The sequence below is a fragment of the Siphateles boraxobius genome, unplaced genomic scaffold (assembly GCF_051911475.1).
Source record: "Siphateles boraxobius isolate OS27281-9 unplaced genomic scaffold, OSU_SipBor_1 7, whole genome shotgun sequence".
Lineage (NCBI taxonomy): Eukaryota > Metazoa > Chordata > Actinopteri > Cypriniformes > Leuciscidae > Siphateles > Siphateles boraxobius.
In genome coordinates, this window is record NW_027509197.1 from 29424077 (window position 1) to 29450235 (window position 26159).

The 26159-nt window shown below is 41.0% G+C and overlaps 1 protein-coding gene across 2 annotated transcripts in view; it reads left to right on the plus strand.

The window, feature by feature from the left end:
• slc49a4 (solute carrier family 49 member 4) overlaps positions 1-26159 on the plus strand; it is a 46789-nt gene that overhangs the window by 1687 nt on the left and 18943 nt on the right. For both annotated transcript variants that reach the window (XM_077216270.1, XM_077216268.1), the window contains exons 2-5: positions 1505-1598; positions 8455-8729; positions 10894-11023; positions 21612-21720. In XM_077216270.1, the coding sequence (XP_077072385.1) occupies positions 1505-1598; positions 8455-8729; positions 10894-11023; positions 21612-21720 (608 nt within the window). The remainder of the gene's footprint in view (positions 1-1504; positions 1599-8454; positions 8730-10893; positions 11024-21611; positions 21721-26159) is intronic.

Genomic DNA, 26159 nt, shown 5'->3' on the forward strand with positions numbered 1-26159 from the left:
GCATCTACACTGCTAACACGTGTATCTTTTGTAACTTATTCATGTTGTGTGCACAAAATAGACGCTGACACAGTCAAAACACATCATTGAAGAAGAGCAAATCGTTTCGGTCAATGATTTCAGCCCACCAAAGATATTGCTGACAAAAAGGACAGAAAACCTATGAACAAGAACTTACTGAATAAGAATACAAATGGTTTTAGAACTTCTGCAGAGAAGATTTGATTTCAATCTTTTACTCACACAAAGTTATCATATGACTTCAAATCTTATAAAAGGTGCATTCACATCATGTCGTAATTACCGCAATTACGTGATTTTAACTTGTAAAAAGCGATCATGTCCTCGTAGAGCTCGTAATTACAGCTCATAAGATTGGAATTGTCTGAGAGCTATGACTGCTCTAAGGCGTTGATACAGGTGTCATAGAAACACATAATTCTGAGTAAACAGTTCTGAATATAATGTCACGTGTTGTCATTTTGAGACGACGTTAATTTCGACATGGCGTGAATCCAGCAATAGACAACATGTATGGTGTTTATTACATGTAATATATTTCCTTATATGGTAATAGTTGCATAAAGATTACGTTTCACATAAAAAATAACAGTATTCTGGTTTCAAAGGATGTGAAGGGGAGTAAATCATTTTGAGTGAACTGTCCCTTTAAGATAAGAATCATTGGGTCTGGAATCTGTTTTTGGGCCTTGAAAATGACATTTTCGAGCCTTCCTCAAGTAACACTCACGTGGTTTGCATTTGGAAAAGAGCGTTTGGTCAAACAGGACAGAAAGCTTGTGTTTTTAAAACTTCCCCACTGCCTTTCACTTTATCTTACCTGGAAATAAGGTGCATTTTCAGATATCTCGAAGAATTGATAATGTCAAACAAATGTCTTCAGCTCTCAGTTTCCCCGTGTTTACACCTCATTCATTAGCTAATACGCCTAGTCGACATTTCAGTTCTGTTTATTAACACATTAACACACTTTATTTGGTATCTTTGATAAGAAAGTGCATGTTTTTTTGTAAACATATGATGGAAAATGCTTCCAACCACATTTTCACTCTTTATCTTAAATGGGAGCATTTCACCTTCCCTTTTGTACTCAACACGAAAGCAATTGCCACAGGCTGTGAAAACCATGTCTGCCAAAAAAACACAGTTCGCAGTTTCTATGTTAAACTCAAAAACATTTGTAAAGTTCATGTTTCATGAATCCAGAAAAATGCATTTCATTATGCATCCTGGACAAACAAACATTTATTTTGTCACCAATAAATCATATTTAATTCTTTTTGATGGTTAAAAAAATAACCATTAAAAATCTCATCTTGTCTGATTTCCTAATCCTAATATCTTCAAGATAAGCCTGTGTAATTTGCCAGTATCTCGGAGATGGATCTACATCAACGTCTAATCTCATCAGTTAATTAAAGCTTACAAGAAATTATATCTGTCTGATATGTCTTCTTCCCTTCTTCTCTGTCTTGTGTCAAAGGTTTGCGAGCATCTCTGCTGCTGTCAGCGTTCTTTATGGTGCTGGGCGCAGCATTGCGAAGTGTGCCCCTCAAAGACCTACACTACAGACGCTGGTAAGACACACAATAAGTTACACTATATGAAGCATCTTTTATTCAACAAAAAACTCTGCTTAGCCAAACCTGCTTTTACTATATGTTGGTTCCTCATCATCACTTTCATAATTATGCAATTACTCATTTCCCTATGAGATCGTCCATGAGAAGAAACTGTCCCAACATCTTCAATTGCCCAATATTGTAAGTGCTTTTATTACAATATGCACATTGTTTTGGAAGCATTGTGTATTTAAAGTCAGCATGAAAGGCTACATTCCCATATCTATTTTCTAAATGGATATCATCTTAATGATCTTATTGTGATCAATTCATACGTTTCATTTACTTGACCTCGTAATTTTTAATCAGAATCTCATAACCTGATCTTCTGGTGAAATGACACACTTCTCTCTGGTACTTATGTCAGACTTGGATGGATGGAAGCAATTCTCACCCTATATTTCACTTGGATGTATATCACAATATGGTAGAAGTGATCTGTCGCAATTCTCGTTACATGGCGACTTTAAAGGTCCTTTAGAAAATGTTGACGCTGTAGTACTTTTTTATGCTGTAGCGGACAATACTGTCTTTCTAAAGTTTTCTTTAGGTTGGTGGCACATTTTATTGGTCATTTGTACTTGTGTATTTGACTGTTTGAGGTCTAAATTAGCACATCCAAAGAAATAGTGTTGACAGCCTGTGTGTTATGCCTTGAATACCAATATTGTTTTGTATAATTATGGCTTTTGTGATCTAGCTGTATTTGTGTGGTTAGATGTGGTTGTTAACCGATTGTTCATTTCATCAGTTCAATACTGCTATCTAGAGAGCAGGGTGCCAATATATAAATACAATTTAACGATAATAAATCTGTTTTTCACAATATTTATGCCGACTTGAAATGCGCCGCCAGACATAAGTTGAAGTGTGTTATCCATTGGCAAAAGTGCAGGGTACTGCTGCATGGTTGTACCACTTTAAAGATGTGACCTTTTCATTTGTTTAAATACATAGTGGTGGCACACTCTAACAGGACTACTGTGCTCTGTTTGCTTTAGATTAGGATTCTTTTACCTGTAAAATTGAATGTTCATGTCCTCTACTGTGCTTTGTGTCCTCTTTCCATTTTCTCTCGCTCCTTATCTCTTTAGGCTTTTTCATTCACACATGGCTAACATCAGCACATAACGAAATAACTATAGCAAACTTCTCATTGCACTTGGGAGAAAAGGAAACAAACCTTTTTATTATTAGTAGTTTTGACAAAGAGCTAACTACACTCCAATGGACATTTAAGCAAGGTTATTTAAATAACGTTGGGTGCAGTTAACTTTGTTGGAATGGCTATTTTATTTTAAACTGACAATATAAAACTACATTATAAGACATGAATGAGCATAAATCATATTTTTTATTGAGGAATATAGAATATTATTCATTCATTGAATTTAGAGAAGCTGGGTCTGGTTGTGGACTGCTGAAAATACACTAAAATGCAGATTGACACTCTTATCTGTATCTGATTTAGGCCTATGTTATTTCCCATTTTTATTAAAGCATCGGATAAACGTGTGTAGTTAGAAGGGCTAATTTCAATAAAAGTACATTCTTTTTCAACTTAACATTATGATAATTCTTACTTGTTATGTTTGTTGATTTAGTTACTTGGATGAAATAAGGCTATGTAGCTTAGTTTCACAGCTCCTACAAAACTGGAACAGACAGTGACACATTGACCTTCTCAGTTATATAATTTGAAATTATGCATTTGCTTGATATAACAGGAAAAGCTTTTTAGGACGGTTACATGAGAGAGAGAAAGCAGAGGTTATGTTGATTGTTTTATATATTTATTTATTGTATCACAAGCACATTTAAACACAAAGATACATTGCAAGCATCTACTGCCTGAAGTGACTGTTAATGTAATGGCTGATTTCAACACGGGGGCACTTAATGTGTCGAGTCTATTGATTCATACAAAGTGACTTGACTCTATCGTGTGTTATATATTTTAGATGGCCAGTACAACTAATGATGTACTGTTTAAATACAATTGCAGTTTACACCTTTAGCAAACATTCAGTAGACTGTCTTCTCTCTGTGTAAGAATAATGATTAAATCTCACATGTAGGCTTTATTAAAATTAGCAGTTGGTAAAACTGTAAAAGTACTTTTTTTTTCTTTTGGTCCAGCCTTTTTACATTCACTTTAGACACAACTGATATCCAATATCTGTGTACATTAATCCCTGTCCAAAATAAAATGAAATATTCTGTTGGTTGTTTTATTTATAAAATTCATGGGACAGAGGTTAAAAACCAGTTTCTATGCATCCAAAAAAAGCTGTGAGTTTTAGTGCAAGCTCATGTAGGCATGTCTGCTCCAAAATACTACATTAAAAAGCTATCTTTGTGGGCAAACATGTTGCCCTGGCCTTGTGGTGGCTTGGATTTCCAAGGGAAATCGGATATACGGGTTTAGAAAGTAGGTCAAATGTCCTGATGTCGGATACGTATCTGATTTAAAACAGCATTCGAAAGTGGCTCAGAAAGGATGCAAAAATGTTTTTACAGATATGCAACAAATTCCGATCTGTGTGTAAACATAGCCTATACCCCATAACTTGCACACTGCTTCATTTGAGAGTTAAACACTTCCTGAGTCATTAGATACACGTGTTTCAACTATAAAATTTGGGATTATGGAGTGCTACTGAAAGCCTCTGGTTCAGCTCTGTTCACAGACACTTAAAAGGTGTTATGTAGGAGGCCATTCACCTGCATCATGGCGTGGTGACTTCTGCTGTGAATTGAGCTACCACTAGGTGTCAGCACTTGCATTAATAAACTGTAAAAAGGTCTTCATTTAATTGTAACCATCTTGCATAGCAAGTGATCTAGCATGTGACTGCTGGTAATCATTGATATGCCACACTAGACAGTCGTTCTGATCTGAATGTGCTGTTTTGTTTTTGAGTTCATGGTTTAAGGGTAAATTGGACAACATCAGATATCAGTTAGCTCAGTTTAGACGGCTTTATCAAATAGAATACATTTTGTTTAAATAAACCCAAATTAAAATCATGTCATTGTTTATTATTATTATTATTGTATTGTATTTATATATATTTTCTTTAACACAAAGCTCTTTTGAATACAGTAGTTCATAATGAGTAGGCTACTAATGTCAATCAGTTTGTTCCTCCAACAAAGTTATCTTATGGCTTCAGAAGCCATGTTCACATGGACCAGTTTTATGCTGCTTTTATGTTTTTGCTTTTTGTCCTTGAGACTTTGCATGACTGATGTGATAACAATATGAACAGTGGTTGTATGCCAAAGACCAGTGTACAAATTCTTCTAAGTATATCTTTGTGTGTTCTATGGAGCAGCATATGTGTTTGGAACGACAAGAAGAATAGTAATCAATGACATAATTTAAACTTCTGGGTGAACTGTTTCTTTAATCAGGCCCATTCATGAATTTCTCCGATTTTTCAGTTGCTTTTATTAACCTAAATCTTTATTTAGAATCTTTGTTTTGGTTCTGAGATTCAATCATGCTAGAAATAAGCAGCAATAAAAAAAATCTTTTTTACAATGGCGTTTGATTACAAATGCCAATTGTTGTTCCCAAATCAACAGTGATTGTTGTCACAGCAGTTGTTTTCCAATAGGAGACACACACAAATTAAAGGCCGTTGTACATTTGTCCATTTTTGGCAGTGAGGATTGACTTGGGTTGAGCCACAATGTTCCTTGCTAACCAAACCTAGCTGAAGTTTCAGGCAGTCTTTTTATTGAATAACTATTTCTTTTTCCCTCTGTAGATTAAATGAAGGACATTATTATATCATGTCTTTATGGGCTGGCAGTATGGCTTAAATTCTCCATAGTCCCTCTTTTATTCTGGATTTGACTTTTAGTTTAGTTTGACTTGAAATTTTTTACCATTATTGGGGTTTTTTCAGTGCAAAGCACCCCATTTATAAAACATGTTACTCAGTCACTTTCATGGAGGTTATAAAATTTGCATTCAAATCGTGTTAGCCCAGCAGTTTTGAAAGAAAGCAGAGAATCCTCCCTTATATTGTCCGTGCCAGATCAGAATCATCTAAGGCTAAATTACCACTTCTCTGCTGCCCTTAAATTTCTCTGTGCATGAGATTCATTTCACCCTTTTAACTCTTTAATTCTATATCAAGGTTTAGCGGATTGTCGCCGGAAGAAATATAGCATAGTACACTGATTCTCAGCAAGTTTAGCTTCAGGACATCATTCGGCGACCCAACATGATATTAAAATTGTTAATCATACAAATGTCAACACAACTGGCCTTAAATCAAATATGAATGTATTAATATTACAATGAAATTCTAAGAACAATATGATAAATTGATGTGGATTTGAATAGAAAAACAGAAAATTTAAAATCCCAGTAATAGGGTCTTTGTATTTTTATTGCAGTCACTCATTGATGTGGTTGGTTCAAGACAAATACTACTTTTTGCAGTAACTACTACTACGATTTCAGTTATAAAATTACAGTTACCGTCCATAAAATAGCTTGTCACAACATTATTTTAGTTGCCTTAACCGCTACTGATTTGAAATCCAACAATCCAATCATTCCTAGATTCATATATACTTTCACGAATCATGACTAGTCGTGCGTGTGACGTCACCATTGCAGCAAGCTAGCTTGGAATATGGAAAAGCTTACGTTCAGTGGCTGGAAATATTGACAATACTTAGTTTGGATGACAAGAACACCATTGTCAAATGTAAGTTGTGGCATACTCTGGCATTTCATGGCTTGCCCATCCACATCCCTTTGATCCTGATATACATTCCCACCTATTATCAAAAAGCTTTCTCGAAAACAAAACAAGTTTCTTACGACCTTACCTTATGTGAATTATTTTGACAACATGCTACATCATGAGATATAATAATATATGGGTAACAGGTGAATTATAGCTACAATTAGCATCAAGCTAAACATGACAATTGATGAGATAAATACTACACTACTCAACTGTAAACCACCATTGATTGCTTGTAATAATCTTCCTCTGAGTCATAACAGTGATCAGGGAAGTGAGAATACAGGGCGACAGCACTGAAAGCGAATATTCTCACCAGATTGCATAATTCAGTGGAAAATGATTTGAAATGATGATTTGTTCTAAAGCAGTATGAGCTAAATTATTTAAATATACCCTGCTAACATTCACAAAGAGGCGCACATCCGAAATCAGAATTTTGAGGGAAACTTTTGAGGAGAGGTTTCACTTGAATTGAGGTGACCTTGAATTGTCGCTACCAAGTGACCGTTGCACCAAAATCCTGTAGAACTTGGTTAGATGCATAGCCCCTTAACACATCAATAATGTTTTTTCCTCTCCTCTACAGGCTGATAAGCGTCAGACAGGAATTCGGTGGCCTTGATGTAGTAGGCAATATCAGTAGTCATTCTTTGTACCAGAATTCTCATTGTTTCCAACCGTAATTGACAAACGTAATGTCATAATAATGATCGGCTCAAGGTGTAGGATTTAGAATAATCAACGATCCAATTATGAGCTACGTGAGAGGTCTCACAAGGATTGCAATCAATGCAAATGTAGACCACTTCTTTTTATTTAGGAAAAAACATCTCATAGTGCACTCTAGTCCATTTCATTACAGGGAAGAACACAGGCTTTAGCATGAATATAGTGTCACGGGAGCAAATGTCAGTCAAGAAACATGCTATAGGAATGCATAAATACCTTTCTGCAGAATCAGATGTCAACATGCTTGAACAAAAGAGGGAAAAATAGTCGAGGGAGCTTTCACACAATATTTGAGTGGGGATTGAGGAGAGCATTGCATGATCAATGACATAGTTATAACCAAAACCTTTTGCGGACTGTAAGGTTCAAGAGCCTATAAAGGGCTGTTTAAATGTTGTGTATGATGTGTACTGGCCAACCCAAATGCTACTGTGAGCTGGTTTTAAAGTATACTATCAATTCTCCACTTAGTACGTCTTCAGAGGTTTTTTTTACCATCCCTCAGACACTCTTTCACAAGCCACAGTGAAGAAGTTCATATCTTCATGAACTCAAGAATAGACCTTTAAATATTTTGTTCAGTTTGACAATTGCTAGGAAGAAACTAGAAAGAAACCTCTTGATCTTTATGACAGTGATTACCATGAAGGTAAAAGAACATTTCAGTCTGGGTTTGTGTGCGTCTGGGCTGTAGAAAATGGAAAAGTGTTTTAGTCACTCTCCATCTTCGCCAATGCTGAAGATCTATTCTGGGGACAAGCGCTGCAGTGTTTACTCAGGCATTTAGGCTATCACAAGTCACCCCACTGGGACTCAGTCATTCTGTCACACTGATAAAGCTCTTTTGTTTCTCCTGCTATCAAACCTCAACTCTGATAGACATGGAGGAGTGCAGCAATTTGAGTTTAGAAACCAACTAAACTCAGGTGATTGCGTTTGTAACCGTTTTTTAATGTAAATGGTTACGCTACATGTTTTCTCAGACATTTGTCTGACTTCCATTGATTTGAGCAAGGAAACTAGCTATACAGGAATAAAAATATTATAGATACTTGATGGGCCTTTTTTGACTTGGACCAGTAAACAACCGCCCAGAAAACCCTAGCTACTGCTTAGAAACATCCTAAAAACTCTCAGATCACTTAATCAACACATAGCAATGCCCTGGAAATTCAGCATTGTGCAATATAGCATTGTTGTGACTGTGACTTTTACAGGAAAAAGCACACCCATATTTCTTTATTTATTTTAAAATGTAAAAAATATATTGTACTCATAGTGTCTTTTTTTCTTCTGCAAATCTACAGGTTGATTCATGGTGGTCAACTTTTAAATGGTTTAGCTGGTCCTACCATTATGAGTGCCGGCCCTCTCCTGTCTACTACTTGGTTTGCTCCTGATCAGAGGGCTACAGCCACCGCTGTTGCATCACTTATTGGCTACCTGGGGTCAGCCTGCTCCTTTCTGATTGGTCCATTAGCTGTCCCTGCACCCAATGACACTGAGAAATTGGGAAGCACAAGTACCATCTACTGGAACCAAAACCACATAGGAGACAGGATACAGTTTGTGCTTTACGCAGGTACGGTGTTATCGGCTGACAATCCAGTAAAAGCATTCATTCGGAATCAATATCATTTGAAGCATTTGCCATACAGAAAAGCAATCACAAGATAGCCACAATCAAGCATCTTAACGTAGTTTCCATTCACCTCGCCATAAAGATTGCCTACATTGTTCTGCTTAACTGATTCAGAAAATTAAAACATTGAGAGAGAGAGAGAGAGAGAGAGAGAGAGAGATCTTACCAATAATAGATTGATACTCTGTCTCTGTTTAAGTTGAAAGATGTTGATGTACACAAAATGTACACAAAAAAAGACATTGATTTGCTGGTAGTTTAGAGATCATTGTGACACTTACTGCAACACTGGGCATCAAGATGCAGCCACATGCACTGGATTTTTACACACTTCTTTAAGAAGAAAAACTCTTAAGATTCGGTGCTGCAGATTAGGAGTCATTTTGTGTGTTGGCCATTTAGAATTTTGTTGTACAATTCTATATTTTACAAATGCATTGGCGTATTGTTACGAAATTTGGTAAGTGTCATCGGCACCATGCCCTGAAGGTACTGAAAAGTTTTGAGTAGTGCCACCTTGTGGTAAAAAATTATGATATTTAAAAGAAAATGCTAATAGATTGGATTAATTTTGCCCATTGAAAGGAAATTTGTCTTCACAGATTCTTTAGATCATGCCGAGAGCATATACCAATTTTGCCATAGTCTGCAAAACTTCCTGTCCACCTTCTTCTTTTTTAAACCTACTTTTTCAAACTCCTCCTATACTGTTTTTCCGATTTTCACCAAATTTGAGTTAGAACATCTTCAGCCCATGCTGACATAACGTTATAGATTTTGTGTCATCAGACTAAATAGTTTTTGTGTACCACATCAACAAATTTGATGGCATAATGCCAAACTGCATCTGAGGCTGTTTTCTATATTGACATCAACATTTATGTGTGTAATTGTCACCCAAAACTGACCATACCAGATAAATTTGGTATCAGCACCACCTGTTATAAGTAAGTAATAAGTATTATGGCCTTTTAACCATTTTGCGTAACATCATCTCCAAATGTCTTTACTCATTTTTGCAGTTGGTCTGATGCTCCATGCCTTGATTTTTAGATCCTCGTTCTGCCTCTGTGGTGCTTGGTCCCTTAATTGCTGCTTGCAGCTATATTTTCTTATTAATCAAAGTTAAAAATACTAATATTAATGTTTTGGTGGAAACTATGAACCAATTTTTTTTTCAAAATTCTTTGATGAATAAAAAAGCATTTATTTGAAATTGAAATATTTTGCAACATTATAAATGTAAATGTCACTCTCGATCAAATGAATGTGTTGCTGAATAAAAGGATTCATTTATTTCATAAAATCTTACTGCCCCCAAACTTTTGTATAGTAGTGTTTATCTTAATATTACTGTGATGTTAAATTTGCTTGATAAATCTGTACTTTATGACAGAAAGGACAGATTTATAGAACGATATTGTAGAAATTAACTAGCCTGAATAAAAGTGGGATCTGTCCAAGGAAACTGCACCTAGTTTATCATGTGGACAGCACCTAGGGAGACACAAAATTTAGGAACTCAACCTGAATCCTATGCTGGCAGAGTCAGTGCATCTGGTTTTGCGATACTGTGTGCCAACAGGTTTCTCTATTTTATTTTATTTTTGGCTACAGCAGTGACAATACTGAACTTGGTCACACCGTCACAAATTCCAGCCCTGGATGAGCTTGTTGGAAAGCAGGAGCTTTTCGTGGACTAGGGTTAATGAGCTGATCAGTTGTTTCATTGTGCATTTCCTCCCTCTACAGAATTGTAATAAATCTGCTAGACTCATGGTTAACTCTAGATTAATGTGAGCCATCTAATGACCGTTAATGATGTTGGTTTGGATGCTTCTCTCTCTCTCTCTCTCTCTCTCTCTCTCTCTCTCTCTCTCTCTCTCTCTCTCTCTCTCTCTCTCTCTCTCTCTCTCTCTCTCTCTCTCTCTCTCTCTCTCTCATTAATTTGAATTTAGTATCTGAAAATTGCACTGAAATGCCAGACGCGTTAAGCTCTTGTTCTAATTAACACAGATAGATTAAGTCTGAATCCATAAAATCTTTGTGAGATTTGATGTTGACACTGTGGCCGCATGGTAAATGTGTTTTTGTGAACTTGCAGAGTTTGGGATGATTGCAGCACTTTTCGTGGCTGTGCTGTTCTACTTCCCCTCCAGGCCGCCCATCCCTCCAAGCGTGGCGGCGGCTAGCCAACGTCTCAGCTACAGGAGCAGCATCTGCAGGCTGCTGAGGTATAATGCTGATCCTTCTTTACTAGACTGATTCAACTGTTTTGAAAAGAGAATTGTTAAAGGAAAGGAGGTTTGGAAGTAGGAATAGTTCAACAGAAAAAAGAATAAAGTCTTCTACACTTACACAGAGAAGTAACTGTGCACAAACTTAATTGGTTCTTATGTCTGTCACATTACCCTAGGTTAAATTGCAGATGCACTGAAAACTACAGTATATTGGTCAATTTTTTTAATAATAACTTTGAACTATTTCACACAGAGCAGGTTTAGAAAGGTTCGAATACACTGATGTTTAAACGTTTGGGATTGGTAAGATATTTCATGTATTTGAAAATAAGTCTCTTATGCTCACCAAGGCTGCATTTATAATATTTTTAGCAATTTTTTTTTTTTTTACAAAATAGATGTAATTTTATTCCTATCAATGAAAAAAGCAGCACTTTTCAGCAGTCATTACTTCAGTCTTTAGTGTCACATGATCCTTCAGAAATCATTCTAATATGCTGATTTGGTTCTCAAGAAACGTTTCTTAACACAGTTACACGATGCTGCTTAAAATGTTTGTGGACAATTTGATAAATAGGAAGTTCAAAAGAACAGCAAATAACAATTTTTATAATTATGTAAGTCTTTACTGTCACTTGTCATCAATTTACTGGATCCTTGCTAAATAAAAGAATGAATATATTTCAGAAAAAACTCCCTGATCCCAAATGTTTTAATGATACTGTATCTTTCACAAATCATATTGAATATTTTAATAGTACCTTTTTTTTTCTTTTTGCGGCTTGAATCGTTAAATATGGAAAAGACAATACTGGACAATAATCTGCTAAAAATCTGCTTTTGTGTTCTTCTGTGGACGAACCATTAGTCTGATAAATCCAGCTGATTCGCAATGGCATAATTAAGAATGAATTGATGATAAAACAATAATGATAATAATTTAGAATATATGACCTGGCCCTTTAAAAATCCAAGTGCAAAAATTCCAAAATTTGAAAAGACCTAAACACAATATTTACTGTATTTGAAAAATGGATTCAGAGCATGAATATCAGTGTTCCTCATTGCCATTCAAAAGAGATTTGCACTGGGTATATGTGCACATCGTCATAAAAATGGACATCTGTTATTTTATGCCTTTTGTAACTTCCACTGTCTCCCTGATCTCAGCAAGGTCTTTGAAATTTTACTATTGCTTTTACAAAAGAGAATCATAATGAACAGGGTCATGTCATTTTGCCACTCACCATATGCTGCAGTTGTCATTTAATACACATCAAAGACAAGATCCTCTCCCTGCAGATTAATTACCAAGCCTTATGATGTCACATTCTGACAATCCTTAATTAATTGAACATCTTAATCTGTACATTTAGAAACCCAGTGAAGTCCATCAAGGCCAGTGTGACCACAGTGGCATTTTTACAGCTAGTCAGAACCGTCTTGATGTAGTCTCACCCGCAACGCTTGGGGAGGTTGATATTCACAGATCAGAGGAAGCCATCCCTGCTTTGAAAGTGCTCACATTAACACTAGAGAAATTGGCTGAAATGTGTGGACTGGAAAGAACTGTTGAACTTCCACTTTCGCAGTGAGTCTGCAGTTCGACCCCAACCCCCCCCAACCACCCCCCACCCCCCTCCCCCCCTCCGAGGAACGCCAGAACTTTCCCACTCACAAAGCAAAGAAGAAACATGAATGGACGGAGACTGTAATGCTGTCTGGAGTCCCTCTGATAGGCAGTGTTCCAGTAGCCGTTTCACATTTGTATCTGAATGAAGCAGCAGATTGGTAGAGCTTTGTAAAACAGCTAGTCTATTGGGACAGTTCATTGGATATGGACCAAGATTGTATTTCACCCTTGTTTGTGAACTCCTAAGTCCTTGGCTCACCTGACTTGGTAAAGCTTCAACGTTTTTAAGTCTAATTTGTTTGTTGCGGAGAGCATAATTATTTCATTATTCTTTTATGGGAACCATTATCCAGCATTTGATTAGGCTACTGCACTAACTGTGATGATAGAATTGTATTAGTATTTATGAAATGTGTGTTAAAAATGACCATGTCTTGCAAAATCCTCATCTTGGGGTATTAAATCCAAACAGGGCCTGCCAAGGACAAATAGCACTTAGCTGATGATCCTTCTGGCTTGATGGCTCCCCCAAATCTGTCAAAGAATGGAAAGAAAGGCTTTCTCATCATATCCCATAAGCTAAATAAGCTCTTGGTAGGGAAAAAAAGCTGCATAGATATCGATCTCACCCAGCTGTGAGGTTAATGAAGGGGGAGAAAGGGTTCTCCATAAACACCTTTTTTTGCCATTGCCTTCTTCAAGGCTACCGTAAGACACTGAAAACATGCTTTGATTTCTCCACACACTTTCCTGTTAATGTTTATGGATGTTTATGGTAAAACTTTCTACACATCCAACAATTCATACCTGGAGGTAATTATGAGTAGCATCATGACATGCAAATCAAATTTTCTACAAGTAACGTCCTGGTTGCGTATGCAACCCACCGTTCCCTGAAGGAGGGAACGGAGGACGTAGTCGACGCGACTGAAATGGGATCACGCTAGGGAGCCTATCATCTTCGAGTACTATTGAACGAGCCAATGTAATTGGCGTGCGTGATTCGCATCACACACTCCGCCCCCGCGGCGCGGGTATAAATACGGAAGTGGATGCACGCACTAGTTGCTTTTCGCTGAGGAGCCGAGAGTAACCCGGGGTCAGCGGTGGTCCAGCGGTAGTGGCAAGGGGACTACGTCCTCCGTTCCCTCCTTCAGGGAACGGTGGGTTGCATACGCAACCAGGACGTTCCCTTTCAGTCGATAACGTCGGACGTAGTCGACGCGACTGAAATGGGATCAACCATTGAACACGCCACTAACGCTGCCACCTTCCAGTGCCTAAACCAAAGCCTCCTGATGCCCCCGCAAACTTAAGGCGGGGAAGGACAGGGCTTAGGCCAGGGAAGTCACTGCTGTTCCTACAGGACCACTGGGAAAGCGTTCCCCGTACGTTGGAAGGAAGGGACGCTGCGGAAGCCACATCCAACCCGAGGGAGGAAATGTGGAGAATACACATATGAACTGGGCGGAAACCGGGCAGTCTAACATATGGAATGTCACTGGGGTGGCTCCAGCCTAAGACGGGGGGAGACACACCGGACAGTGACGGCAGAGAGACTCTGCCGAGGGAAGACACGGGCTCACCGCAGGGAGCCGTATCGTGGAAGAATACACATATGGGGTCACCGAAGGGACCGCAACATATGGACCCAGCCTAACACAGGTTCCACACTGCTTACGAGTGGTAGGCCTAACACCAGACGTTCCGCACGTCCGACGTCGGAGGGGTGTGGAGGAACTCAACAGGGTTCAATTTTAAGGGAACTCAACTGGAGTAAAAAGGCGCACGTATCCAGTCCATAGGAGGGGAATGGCGCAGCAAGCCGACACTTGAACCGGGCTCACGGTGAAACTGGCTTCATGAGAAGGGAGCCCACGGGAAGCAGCGGTTCAACCAGGTGTCGTCCAGCCCCCAACTCTAGAATCTGTTTAGCAAAGTATATCGTCAACGCCCAGGCGGAGCCCTTTACACTCATCATAGAGGAGCTCAACACCTAAGTGGACATGTTGCATCTCGGATCTTTGCCGAAATGAAGGCAAGCACTAAGTGCAACTTTGCATGGAAACAGCCTTCCCTCTCTGCTGCATTCCAACAGATATTTGAAGAGCTGGTCTGAGGTCTATGACTTGCATTCTGTACACGTCCAAGCAAACGGACAGAGAAGCCAGGGCTGGATCTGCCTCCTCCAGGGCAGCGCTTGCAGGCTCACCACCTGCTCCTATTACGGGAGAGGTAGGAACCTTGGGCACAATCCGAGCCGGGGTCTCACCTGTGAGAGTTAGCCGGCCCAGACTCCAGGCACAATACGTTGACCGAAAGCGAGCAAGTCCCTACCCTCTAGTAGAGACCACGCGAGCAGGAGAACTGATATAACAGAATTTTTAACTCACTACCTGCAGTGGCTCAGGGGCGGTCTCTGCAGTGCAGTCGCACCAGGGACAAGGCCCAAGAGGATAAAGAGGGACACAAGGATTTACAAGACCTTGCTCCTCAGGAACCTGACGACCAGAACGTGCTTCTGCATACTTCTGCAACATGATGAGCGTCGTTTAAACACCGAGGCAACATCATTTTGAGGGTGATTTAGGAAAACAGCCTACTGCAACCCATTTTGCAGGAAAGAGAGCACTGAAGTGATCGAAAGCTTTCAGGATCTCCTCAGGGGAGAAGACGCACTCAACGACTAGGTTCCACTTCTAAAGGCGTAAGCACGCTACCCAATTCTAGGGGGTGCTCGCAGAAGTGATGGTAACTAACACATGTTCTTGTGATAGCCACCTGAACCTCCGCGTTCGGATGTAAGACCGCCCGGAATCTCCGGGGGAAGAACGCGTGTGCCATCGTGCCCCGTCCCCGAATCCAGGGGAAGTCAGGAAGGCTGTTGAAGGGAACCAGGTCTAGTTGGGCCAATGAGGGGCAACTATGAAGACCTGTTCCTCTCCTGACATGGCACGTAGGTGCAAGTGACGGGCGCAAAAGACAGGAGCATTGCTCAACACAACATGTGAAGATCACTGGGCTTCAGGAGCATTTTCTGCTCAGCACTTGGGTGTGACAAGTTCACTGAGCTTCAGGAGCATTCCTGCTCAACACCTGAGTGTGATAAACTCACCGAGCTTCAGGAGCATTTCTGCTCAACACTTGAGTACGAAGAACCTCACTGAGCGACAGGAGCATTTCTGCTCAGCACTTGAGTGTGACAAGTTCACTGAGCTTCAGGAGCATTACTGCTCAACACCTGAGTGTGATAAACTCACTGAGCTTCAGGAGCATTTCTGCTCAACACTTGAGTGCGAGGAACTTCACTGAGCACCAGGAGCATTTCTGCTCAGCACTGCGTGTGATGAATTCACTGAGCTACCTGTGATGGACTCACTGAGCTACAGGAGCATTGCTGCTCAACACCAGAGTGCGATGAACTTCACTGAGTTTCAGGAGCAAATCTGCTCAACATGAAGAGTGATGATTTCACTGACTTGCAGGCGCAAGGCGACCATGAGTCGCAGTCACTTTTAGAAGGCTCACTGGGGTTAAACGCATTTCTGCGGGCCCCTGGGGCCGCTGAGTCCCAGTGTTTGTCCAAGGGTAGTCCGCTCGGTTTACCCAAACACTGGCGGAAAAATAAAACCGGGGGGGCAACTGAGCGGCCCCGGAATGGTCATGACCCAGCCGGACCCAGGGGATGGAGTCTCCACTTGCCCTGGCTATAACTGTCGTGAGGCTCGATGGCGGCACGATTGAGTAAGCGGGAGGAGTGGAATAAGGCGCCCTCAGAAGCGTCTGACTCCAAGGAGGAGGAGACGGGTGAGTTTGTGACATGCAAGGGAAGCTTGCGCAACGGTCGCAATGTCTAACAACTCGAGGCACGAATGCCCGTGTAGTCGGGGGTCGCCCAGGCCCCCATTAAAACACGCCCTTTGTACCTGGCCGCTCTGTTGAAGAGGGTTTGGCAGCAGACCGGGATGAACTATAGTCACACAGGGTGAGCTGCTCTGCCACGGTCACCTCGGGACTCGATCGTGAAGCTAGCGCTGAAGCGGTCACATATGGAGGGAGCCAAAGGCTGCGACTACCATATACCCCAGGAGCCTCTGAAAGTTCTTTCAGTGGGACCCTTTCTCACTTCAACACCAGCTGAACACATTCTCATTGGAGAGACATGTTGGACCGAGTACCTCTCCAAAACTAGAAAAGAGATACTCAGCCCGTGGGCGAGATTACTCTCTTCCAGTTGACCTGAAGACCCAACGGGCTCTGGAGCACTCGAGGGGAAGGACACTGTACTGATACTCCACCCTTAGACGCAACACACAGGATGGCCTGCGGTGCGGGAGGTAGAGATCTGAAGCACATGTCTTTCAGGTCAAAGCTGCAGACCAATCTTGGGCCAAGATGGTCACGACCCACCACCTAGTAGCACGAAGAACGAGTTTACAACTGGCCTTCGTACCGGCTGGAGGAGCGGCTATATCAAATCCTTCGCCAGCAGGATAAGATAAGCACGCACAAGTCAGGAGCACTGCTCAACACTCGGTGTGATGAATATCACTGAATTTTCAGGAGCACGTCTGCTCAACACCTAATGTGATGACTATCACTGACTTGAGCGGGGTAGCCGAGCCTGAGGTGGGGCAGCAAAGTAGAGAGAGTGGTGTTAGTGTGCTGTGCAACACTTACCTGTCTCCACAAGCGGCAGGGGGCGCGTGAGAAGGCGGATGACCGGGTCCTCGAACGCACCAAGCTGCCTGCTGGCGACCAAGGGGGAGCTGAGGGGTGTAAGGCTATACAGGGTCACACCCGCCAGACTGGCCCTCTTGGGACCCAGGAACAGATGAAATTGCTCTCTCTTTGAAGTGTGGGTACCGCTTGCTCCGCTTTTTTTTTTTTTTTTTTGGGAGCCAGCGGCGGAACAGACACACACACAAACAAAGGCTCCACCCGGCCCTCACCCGGGGGGAGGGAGTGATCGTGCCACTCCAAGAGCATCTCATCCATTCCTGGGCGGCCCGCTCCGGAATGCTTTCGCTGTCGCTTGCCACCTGGCTTGGCAGCGCCTGGAGCGGGCTGGGCGTCTCTACTGCGGCCGGCTCCCTGCTGAGGCCTGGGTGGAGGCTGCTGCGGAGGCCCAGCAGGAGCGGCGGCCGGAGAACGCCCACGGCGACGAGCAGGCGGAGGAGCTGCCACCGGCGGCGGGTGGAGGCAGCAGCTGGCCACCGGGGCAGGATGTGCCGGATGACCTCCGTCTGCGCTTGAGCGGCAGAGAACTGTTTGATGCAGTTCTCCACCGCGTCGCCGACCAGTCCAACCTGGGAAATTGGGGAGACCAGGAACCGAACCTTGTCCGCATCCGCCATACCAACCAGGCTGAGCCAACGAAGGCGCTACTGGACCACCAAGGTGGACATCGCCAGACCGATCACGCACGCTACGACACCCGTACCCCGGAGGGTGAGGTCGGATGCAGTGCGGTGCTCACCTATGAGCTCACGGTCTGGATTACCCTCGTGCATGCCATGGGTGCCCTAGCCTGCAGCAACGCCATGGCACGCAAGAGGAAGGGGCTTGCCCACAGGCTTTGTAAGCTCTGCCCGTCGGAACGGACGAAACTCACAGGCCTTAGGGGGGAGACGAGGATCCCCCCAAAAGGCAGCGGCCGCCGGACACAGGTGCACCTGTGTCGACAGACCGCTCCAATGGAGGGACACCTCGCAACCCTTCACCGTTCCTCCATCAAGGGTAATGAGGGGGAAAAGCTATTCAGGCAGTTTCTGGCAGAGAAAGATGCTGTTCACCACCTGATAAGCTCTCCATGCATTTCGGGAAAGAAAGGCACTGGGGCGGCGAGCTGAGAACCAGCGCGGCCCGCCCCAAGATACCAAACTCCAGATTCCAACCGAGACTGAACGGGACACGGTGGAGGTTCCACTCGAGCCCGGCAGCCTAGGCGGCCCGTTTCAGCATAGCTGATAATTCTGGATCCGGCTCGGGCAACATTGAACTCCCGGAGGGAGACAATGCAGCCGAGTCATCATCTCCAGAAGTCAGCTCACCCTCTGATGCTGCAATCGGCGTCCTGTCCTCCAGGGGAGCCCCGAGTGAAACCGCTGGCCCACCCATTACAGATGGACCAGCAGACAACACAGGAGGCTCCAGTGGTTGCAGTGGAAGGGAGGAGTGAGGAGCCCACAGGGAATGGTTACCGGGCGGGACATCCAACACTATCCTCCGGTCACCCATCCCACACAGCACCCGAGGGTGGGGCATGGTAATGGGGACTCGCTCTCCGCGAACGAAGGCGAGTCTCGCCCTCAACACTGCGACAGTCATGTTCCCACAGTGAAAACATGAGCTGTCCACAAAAGCTGTCTCAGCGTGCTGTAAGCCAAACACGTGACACAACAGTTGTGACCATCAGAGAGAGACAGGGAACGACCGCACCCAGAAACGCACGGGCGGAATGACATCTTGAAAAAGACGCAAACGCACCCGTGTTGCTCTTTCAGAAAATAGGACCGTCACCAGTGCCGGAGCACACAGGGAAATGACCGCGGCAACACTGAACAGAGAACTGAAACAGTGAAGCACTCACTTTTCCGCCCTCTAACCAGCCATCAACACACACAAACATTTAGAAATTTGTTGCTGTTAAAACAGCAGTTGAGAGCTCAAAGCTCGCGATCACCGCTGCACTCGCGCTGTAGAACACCAGCACTGGGAGAGTCTTCCTGAAGAACACCGACACACTCGCTCGTTGTAGACAACAGCACTCTCAGAGACATCAAACGATCGGCTCCGAAGCGAAAGGCAACTAGTGCGTGCATCCACTTCCGTATTTATACCCGCGCCGCGGGGGCGGAGTGTGTGATGCGAATCACGCACGCCAATTACATTGGCTCGTTCAATAGTACTCGAAGATGATAGGCTCCCTAGCGTGATCCCATTTCAGTCGCGTCGACTACGTCCGACGTTATCGACTGAAAGGGAACTACGTGTGCATTAATTTGATAGCCAATTAATTTTTTAATTTATAATTTAATCTGCATCCTCCTGGTCACTTTTTTTATAATAAAGCATATTTTTTGTAGCTGAATTTCTCTTTCAAAAAAGCCTTTATGAAGAATATCACATACTTAACCTCAATAGATCCACAGCTGACAAGTGCTAGAACCTTTTTTTAGGTGAAGTTTCTAGATCAAAAGTGTCAGAAAACATTAAAACATTGAAGCAATTCCTGAATTTGAAATGAGATTGCGAACAAGATGTAATTCAGTAACTTCCACTTCCTGTAGTTCCAATTCAAGTTCTAGTTCAGTTACCTGTGGGGAGCGGGCAATTCAATTAAAATTTCATAAATTTAAAAACAATTACACAAGCCCAGAGAAGTCTAATCTGTTTCTGCCTTTTTGCAGAGAGCATCATGATCGCACCTTTATGGGAACCATTATCCAGCGTTTGATTACTGCGGTAAAATTGATGATAGAGTAGTATTTGTGTTGATGGACTTGGTGTTAAAAAAAAAGCTGTCTCTTGCAAAATCTTCATTTTGCGGCACCAGATCCCAACAAAGCAGGCAAAGGACAAATGACACTTAGCTAATGATCCTTCTGGCTTTATAGCTTCCCAAATCCAGGGCAGGAGGAGGATGGTGCATTCAGGCTTTTTTTCAATCAAACTAAGTGTGAAAACAGCCTTAAAGACTCAAATACCAAGAACCAAACTGCAACAAGTAAATACCATAATGCACATCGCTTCAAAAGATAAACAAAGCATCTTTGGAGAGCCCTCATGATTGGTTCCAGATGCTTTGTTGTTTTATGGGGGGAACATTTCCTCTCGGGTAAGTCGGGGAGACACTGTTTTGAGGCACTTGAGGGAAAATAGGTAGAGAAGTGAGTAAGAAGGACCGGTGATTGTAATTGGGTTGGGAGTGATTGGAGGCCTGCCAGAAGGAACACATAAAGGCTGATTCCACAAAGGGATTCTCAACCTGTTTCAGTCTTGACTACAGCAATCCTGTGACTGGATAGATGCTCATAAAAATGCTAATACATGAAGAAAAAGCATCCCTCATAGCAAGGGATTTTTGTATCAGGGCAGGATTACCACAAAATTGACAGTACACTAAACCATGCACTGTGCTTGTATTAATGCTTAGAGGACCTTTGTTGTTGCTTAGCTTCAAGAAGGATTTGTTGCTATGTAATACTTGCTAGCGAGTCTTATTGATACTGCTATGAAAGAGTAAACGTATTTCAGCTGTGCCCTACAGATATATGATTTTCTTTTAAACACGCAGATACTGATTTTATGCATAGCTTTGCCCAGTGGGTCAGTTAGATTTAATTAGATGTTTAAAACAATTCCTACTTGGCAAAACTCTCAATATCAAGGTCTATATTACCTAAAGTAAGCTGTCTGTTAACATTGCATATTCTTAGTTAGTCAGTGTTACTCTGACTAAAATGGCAATTGGATTAGCATGTAACTTTCAAGTTCATTTTGTGCAGATGAAAGTATTATTATGTTGACTTAAATGTGCAGTGTCCTCTTAAGAATCACATTGGGTTGAGGAAGCTAAATCAATGTAAGACAGAGCACCGCTTATGGGCATGTCTTTATTCTAGCATTGTGCTTGCCTGATATCTGCTTCTGCTATCAGTTCCGTCTATTTCCCGTATTAGGGAGATTCTTATCTCTCTGTAACTGGGCTGCAAGGTAGGATAAATGTTTGGTGACAGGCTGGAAGGCATAGGAAGGAAACTCTTCAATCTGTGTGAGATGCAAAAACTTTGATGTTCAGTTTCATGACAGTTCTGAAAGATCTGTTGCGCTTTCAAAAATGTGCGTCATACACAGTCAAAATACAGCCTAGTATCTTAAAGTGCTTTCATAGTGTTCTATTTCTAAAAGTTTTCATCAGTCTACATCTTTGCTTTTTTTTTTCAGCAACATGCGTTTCCTGATGATAGCGCTCGCCTACTCCGTGCCCACAGGGGTTGTTGCCGGCTGGGCCGGCGTGTTGGACATGATTTTAACACCTGTTCAAGTCAGCCAGGTAAGACATTCCATGCTCCATGCTGGGCCCGTTTAGATGTTACATTATTTCCAGGAAAATAAGTATTGCAAATATACAAAGACCTGTTTATTTTTGGCTGTTTCCATGTGTGTCTATGATTGGTCATTGCAGCCACATACATTTTATTTTTTCCAATCAATTATTCCGTAAGAACTAGATGTTGTCATTTAAACTATATTTCTCATCCAAGATGTTGTGTTGTTAAAACAATACATTTTCTCGTAATAACAAGTTGCTATGTCATTAAAACGACATTTTTCTCATTAAAAAGATTTATAATGTTATAAAAATGATATGCTTTTCCTGTTATAACGAGATAATATCGTTAAAATGACATATTTTGTACGTGACTTGATAACTTTATCACAGCCTTTATCACAGTCTGCATATCGTCACATCTGGCTTCGGTTTGTAGCGTAATCGAATTTCCTCCTGCATTGTTGTTAATGGTCGGGCGCCAATTTTTAAAAGAAAATCAGACTAAATTGGCTAAACTTGATGATAAAAATTTGCATTTCAAATGGTAGCCTTACATGATAAACTACAATGTGTGGGTAATTTTAATGTGCAACGTTTCGTGAACGAGGCATTAGCCAGCTCTGCCGGTATTGCCACAGTCATGAGATAAACAAGGATGTGCACGCTGCTCAAGTTACTGCCAGAGGAATAATTGGAATACACTCTATTTAATTTTAATGTTATGGTTTTTATTTGATCGTTTAAAATTATTAGTTTTTTTACTTTTGAACAATCGACTGGAATCATTTCTTTATTTGAACAATTTCAGTTTTAACACTTGATGATTGTATCGGAAACTAAAGTCAGAGCACGAAAGCAATCTGAACATTATTATTGTTTAATTTGCTGTGTCATGTCACTTGATGTGTTGTTTGAATTCAATTCTTGCATTTCTTTAATAAAAAAAGATGGTCAGACTCTGAAATATTGTGCACACATATACAGTAGGCTTGTGTGCGACACTTTAAATAATGAAATATGCGTCGGAATAGCTTTTTTTTTTATCACACCCGACTAATGTTTATAAACTGGTTTATGTGTTTTGATTAAGTATCTGTGATAAACTGAACATCACTAAATCACAACAGTCCCACGCTGTAGTCTCTCTCATTGATGCAGGCTACAGCGCAAGTTATTTTACTGTATTATTTTAAGCTTCCACTTTTCGAACCCGGACTGTGATAAAGGCCTATTTCCAACATTGTCACGTCACATACAACAATATGTATTTTTAATGATATCTCATAACAGGAAAAGTCAAAATTACAAATACATATTGTTTTATCGACATAGCGTCTAGTTATTTCGGGAAAATATTTTGTTTAAATAACATTGTTATTAAGAAATAACTGAGTGGAAAAAATATGTGGCAGAAATGCGCCACTGTATGTTTCAATAGTTGTGTGTCTGAAGCAAGCATTTATCAGATGTACAATTCATTTGTACCTTCTATAATTTTAATTATGATCAAAATGAAATGTAATTCCTATGGATTAAACGGTTATTGACTCATAATTAACCCTGGGTGTACAAACACACATTTAAGTATTGACTGGAAAATCTGACCAAAAAACTGTTTGGCTTTCTATACTTTCTCATTTAAAAAACTGTCAGGCCTGAATGGGTGGACTTTGAACTTCAAAACAAGCTATTAAAAACATCTAATTATAGTTTTGAAAATCCAAAGCTATCCACATGTAGATAGCCCTCTCCAGCCGTTCCCTCTCCAAACAGAGCTCATCAGAATCTAATCAAACATACATGCTCAAGACGCTTTTATTTGCATACTCACAAAAGTACTTCATCTTTGATGGGCCAACCACAGCTTAATGAGATGAGCTCTCCACCTCAGAGTTTCTGATTCTCCCCAGCCTCCTCACATTTGCATCTGAAATGTGAGATTTATGGGCCAAAGCAATCACACAACATTCTAGGCCCAGCTGAATTACTGGCTTGCAGAGACGAAAAATGATGTTTTCAGGTCTTGTAGTTTCTTTTCCAGGTAAACTAAGTGGTCTTTGAACTGGTATTGGAAAGAAAATCATGCAAGTTGAAGATGGAATGCCTTTTTTCCTTTTTCCACAATATGTCTCTGCTGCCAAAGCCATTGTGAGACTAATTTGAATTTTCCGTCTTCTCATACAAGTCTCAGTTCTTTTTTTAACAACAATTGAAAGCGTACGCCTCAAGCATTTCTTTCTCCCATTTTAATATTTCACTATTGTTAAGAAAGTCTTTTTTCCTAGTCATTTAAACTTGGTTGAAGAGAAATAAGTGTCGTAAGATAAACTGAAATTATATAAAGATTTCTAGAAGTCAGAAGATTATTTAAAAAATTACAATAATACACAGAACTCCTTACAAGGCAGCAGTGCATTAATATTCCTCAAACATTCTGGTTAGGGATTTGTTCCAAATCCCAAATTTTAAGTATTAAACTTCAACAATTAATTCAGCCTTGATCACATTGAAAAACTTGATTAGGATTAACTGAAGAATTCATAAACCTTGGCTTTGCTGGTAACACTTTATAATAAGGTTGTATGTATTGTATAGTATATGCAACAGTTAACATGAACTAACATTTATTCTAACGTTGTTTATTCATGATCCGCAATCCATTAATCAATGGGACCTTGTCATAACATTTATTATACCGTTGTTTATACATGATCCTTAATCCATTAATCAATGGGACCTTTTCATAAAGTGTTAGCAATTTACTTTACATTTAATGATTTCTCTGTTGACTTGGAAAGAAAGCAATGAAAAGCATCCAGTAGCGATGCACTGATATGAAATTTCTCGGTCGATACCGATAGCCGGTGGGTGATTGCCCGATGCCAATAGACCTACCAATAGTTTGTTTTTTCTTATGGATTAAAAAATCTCTCCCAAAATAGTGTTGCAAACTATACAGAGAACCCCTCTCATTTGGTACACTAAAAACAGAGCTATTATATTAAAATGCTATTTATTTCCAGATATAATAATTTACACTCAAAAGCTAAAATGTTTGTAGGCTATACAACTCAGCTACTCTAAGTTTTCATAAACACTTGTCTTAATGGCAAATTTATTCAAACATGCATGTATAATTAACAGTAAATAAGCTCCTCTCTATTTTTTTATTTTTTTTTAAAGATAACTAACAAACGGATGACTTTCCTGAGGTAAATGCAACATTAAGTGATATTGTTCACAAGCTATTTTATTGACATCTTTCCACGGTTGAAACAGGGATTGAGTGATTACATGAGACATGATATACGGATTATGGTAAGTTGCACTGTATGTTTCAATTTGTCTTCTGATATTCATGCATGTTTTTATAGATATAGGCCTAATTTGTATTAGAGTGGAAGAATAGACTTGCGCTCCAAGCTGCTGCTTGAACTGATGAGCTACAGCGATCTGTCACCTATAACATTTTCTTTCTTTTTAGAAGTAACAAAGCACAGAGCTATTTGCGATTATTGGATGAGAGGTGTGCTACAAATAATGTTTAGTATAGGGGAAAAACTGCAGATCTGGCAACCCTGGCTTGAACTACAGGTGATTCATAGGGTCATATAGAGCAGGATATAATCGGCACTGATCATCGGCTGTTTTTAAACAATCGGCCGATGGCATCTCGAGCATCCAGTCATGGTGTTCTTGCTTTTTGATTGGTGTCAGAAGTCACTCGCAACAAATAAGTTTCCACGTTCGCACACAGTAATTTGTAAGTGGAATGGTAGAGCCCTGAGGCAGTAAGCATGTAGAGCAGTACAACAATAATTAGCTGCAAGTGTATAGTCCACCGCTACATTAATCAGTCTTGTCTAATTGCTTCATTAATGGTGAATGGCCATTAAGCCTGCGCACAATGGCTATGCACTGATTAGGCAGACATCCTTTGCCCTTGGAAAGTTATCATCAAACTCAGGGTGCTTTGCTGGGGTTGAGAAACATTAAGAGTGACTGTTTTATTAAAGCTGCCTCAAACTGCTCAGAACAAAGGCTCGCTTTTGTGATGGTGTGTGTGGAACTCTTTCGTCCTGATTAAAACTATAGGTGGAGCTATGTGGTTTTCTGATTTTAAAACCCATTTTAGTGAGTGATGCCATGGTTTTTGCCCCTAAGGCTTCCGGTGTAAACATGTTAGTGCCTTAAAGGGGCATTCGGCAACTCTAGCTATTTCTTCGCTGATTTTCACTTTTGTTGTCGAATATTTTCTCAACGAGCTCCCCCTACAGCTGTGAGGCGTATCTTTCACAACAATGTCGTAAAAAAAACTCACTTGCGGCACCCTCCTCCCCCTACTGCTGCTCTACTGCATTTGTTATTATTGGAGCCGGCCAACTATATCGTGTGGAGCTATGTCTACCACGGTGGGTAATACATCATACACATTGAGG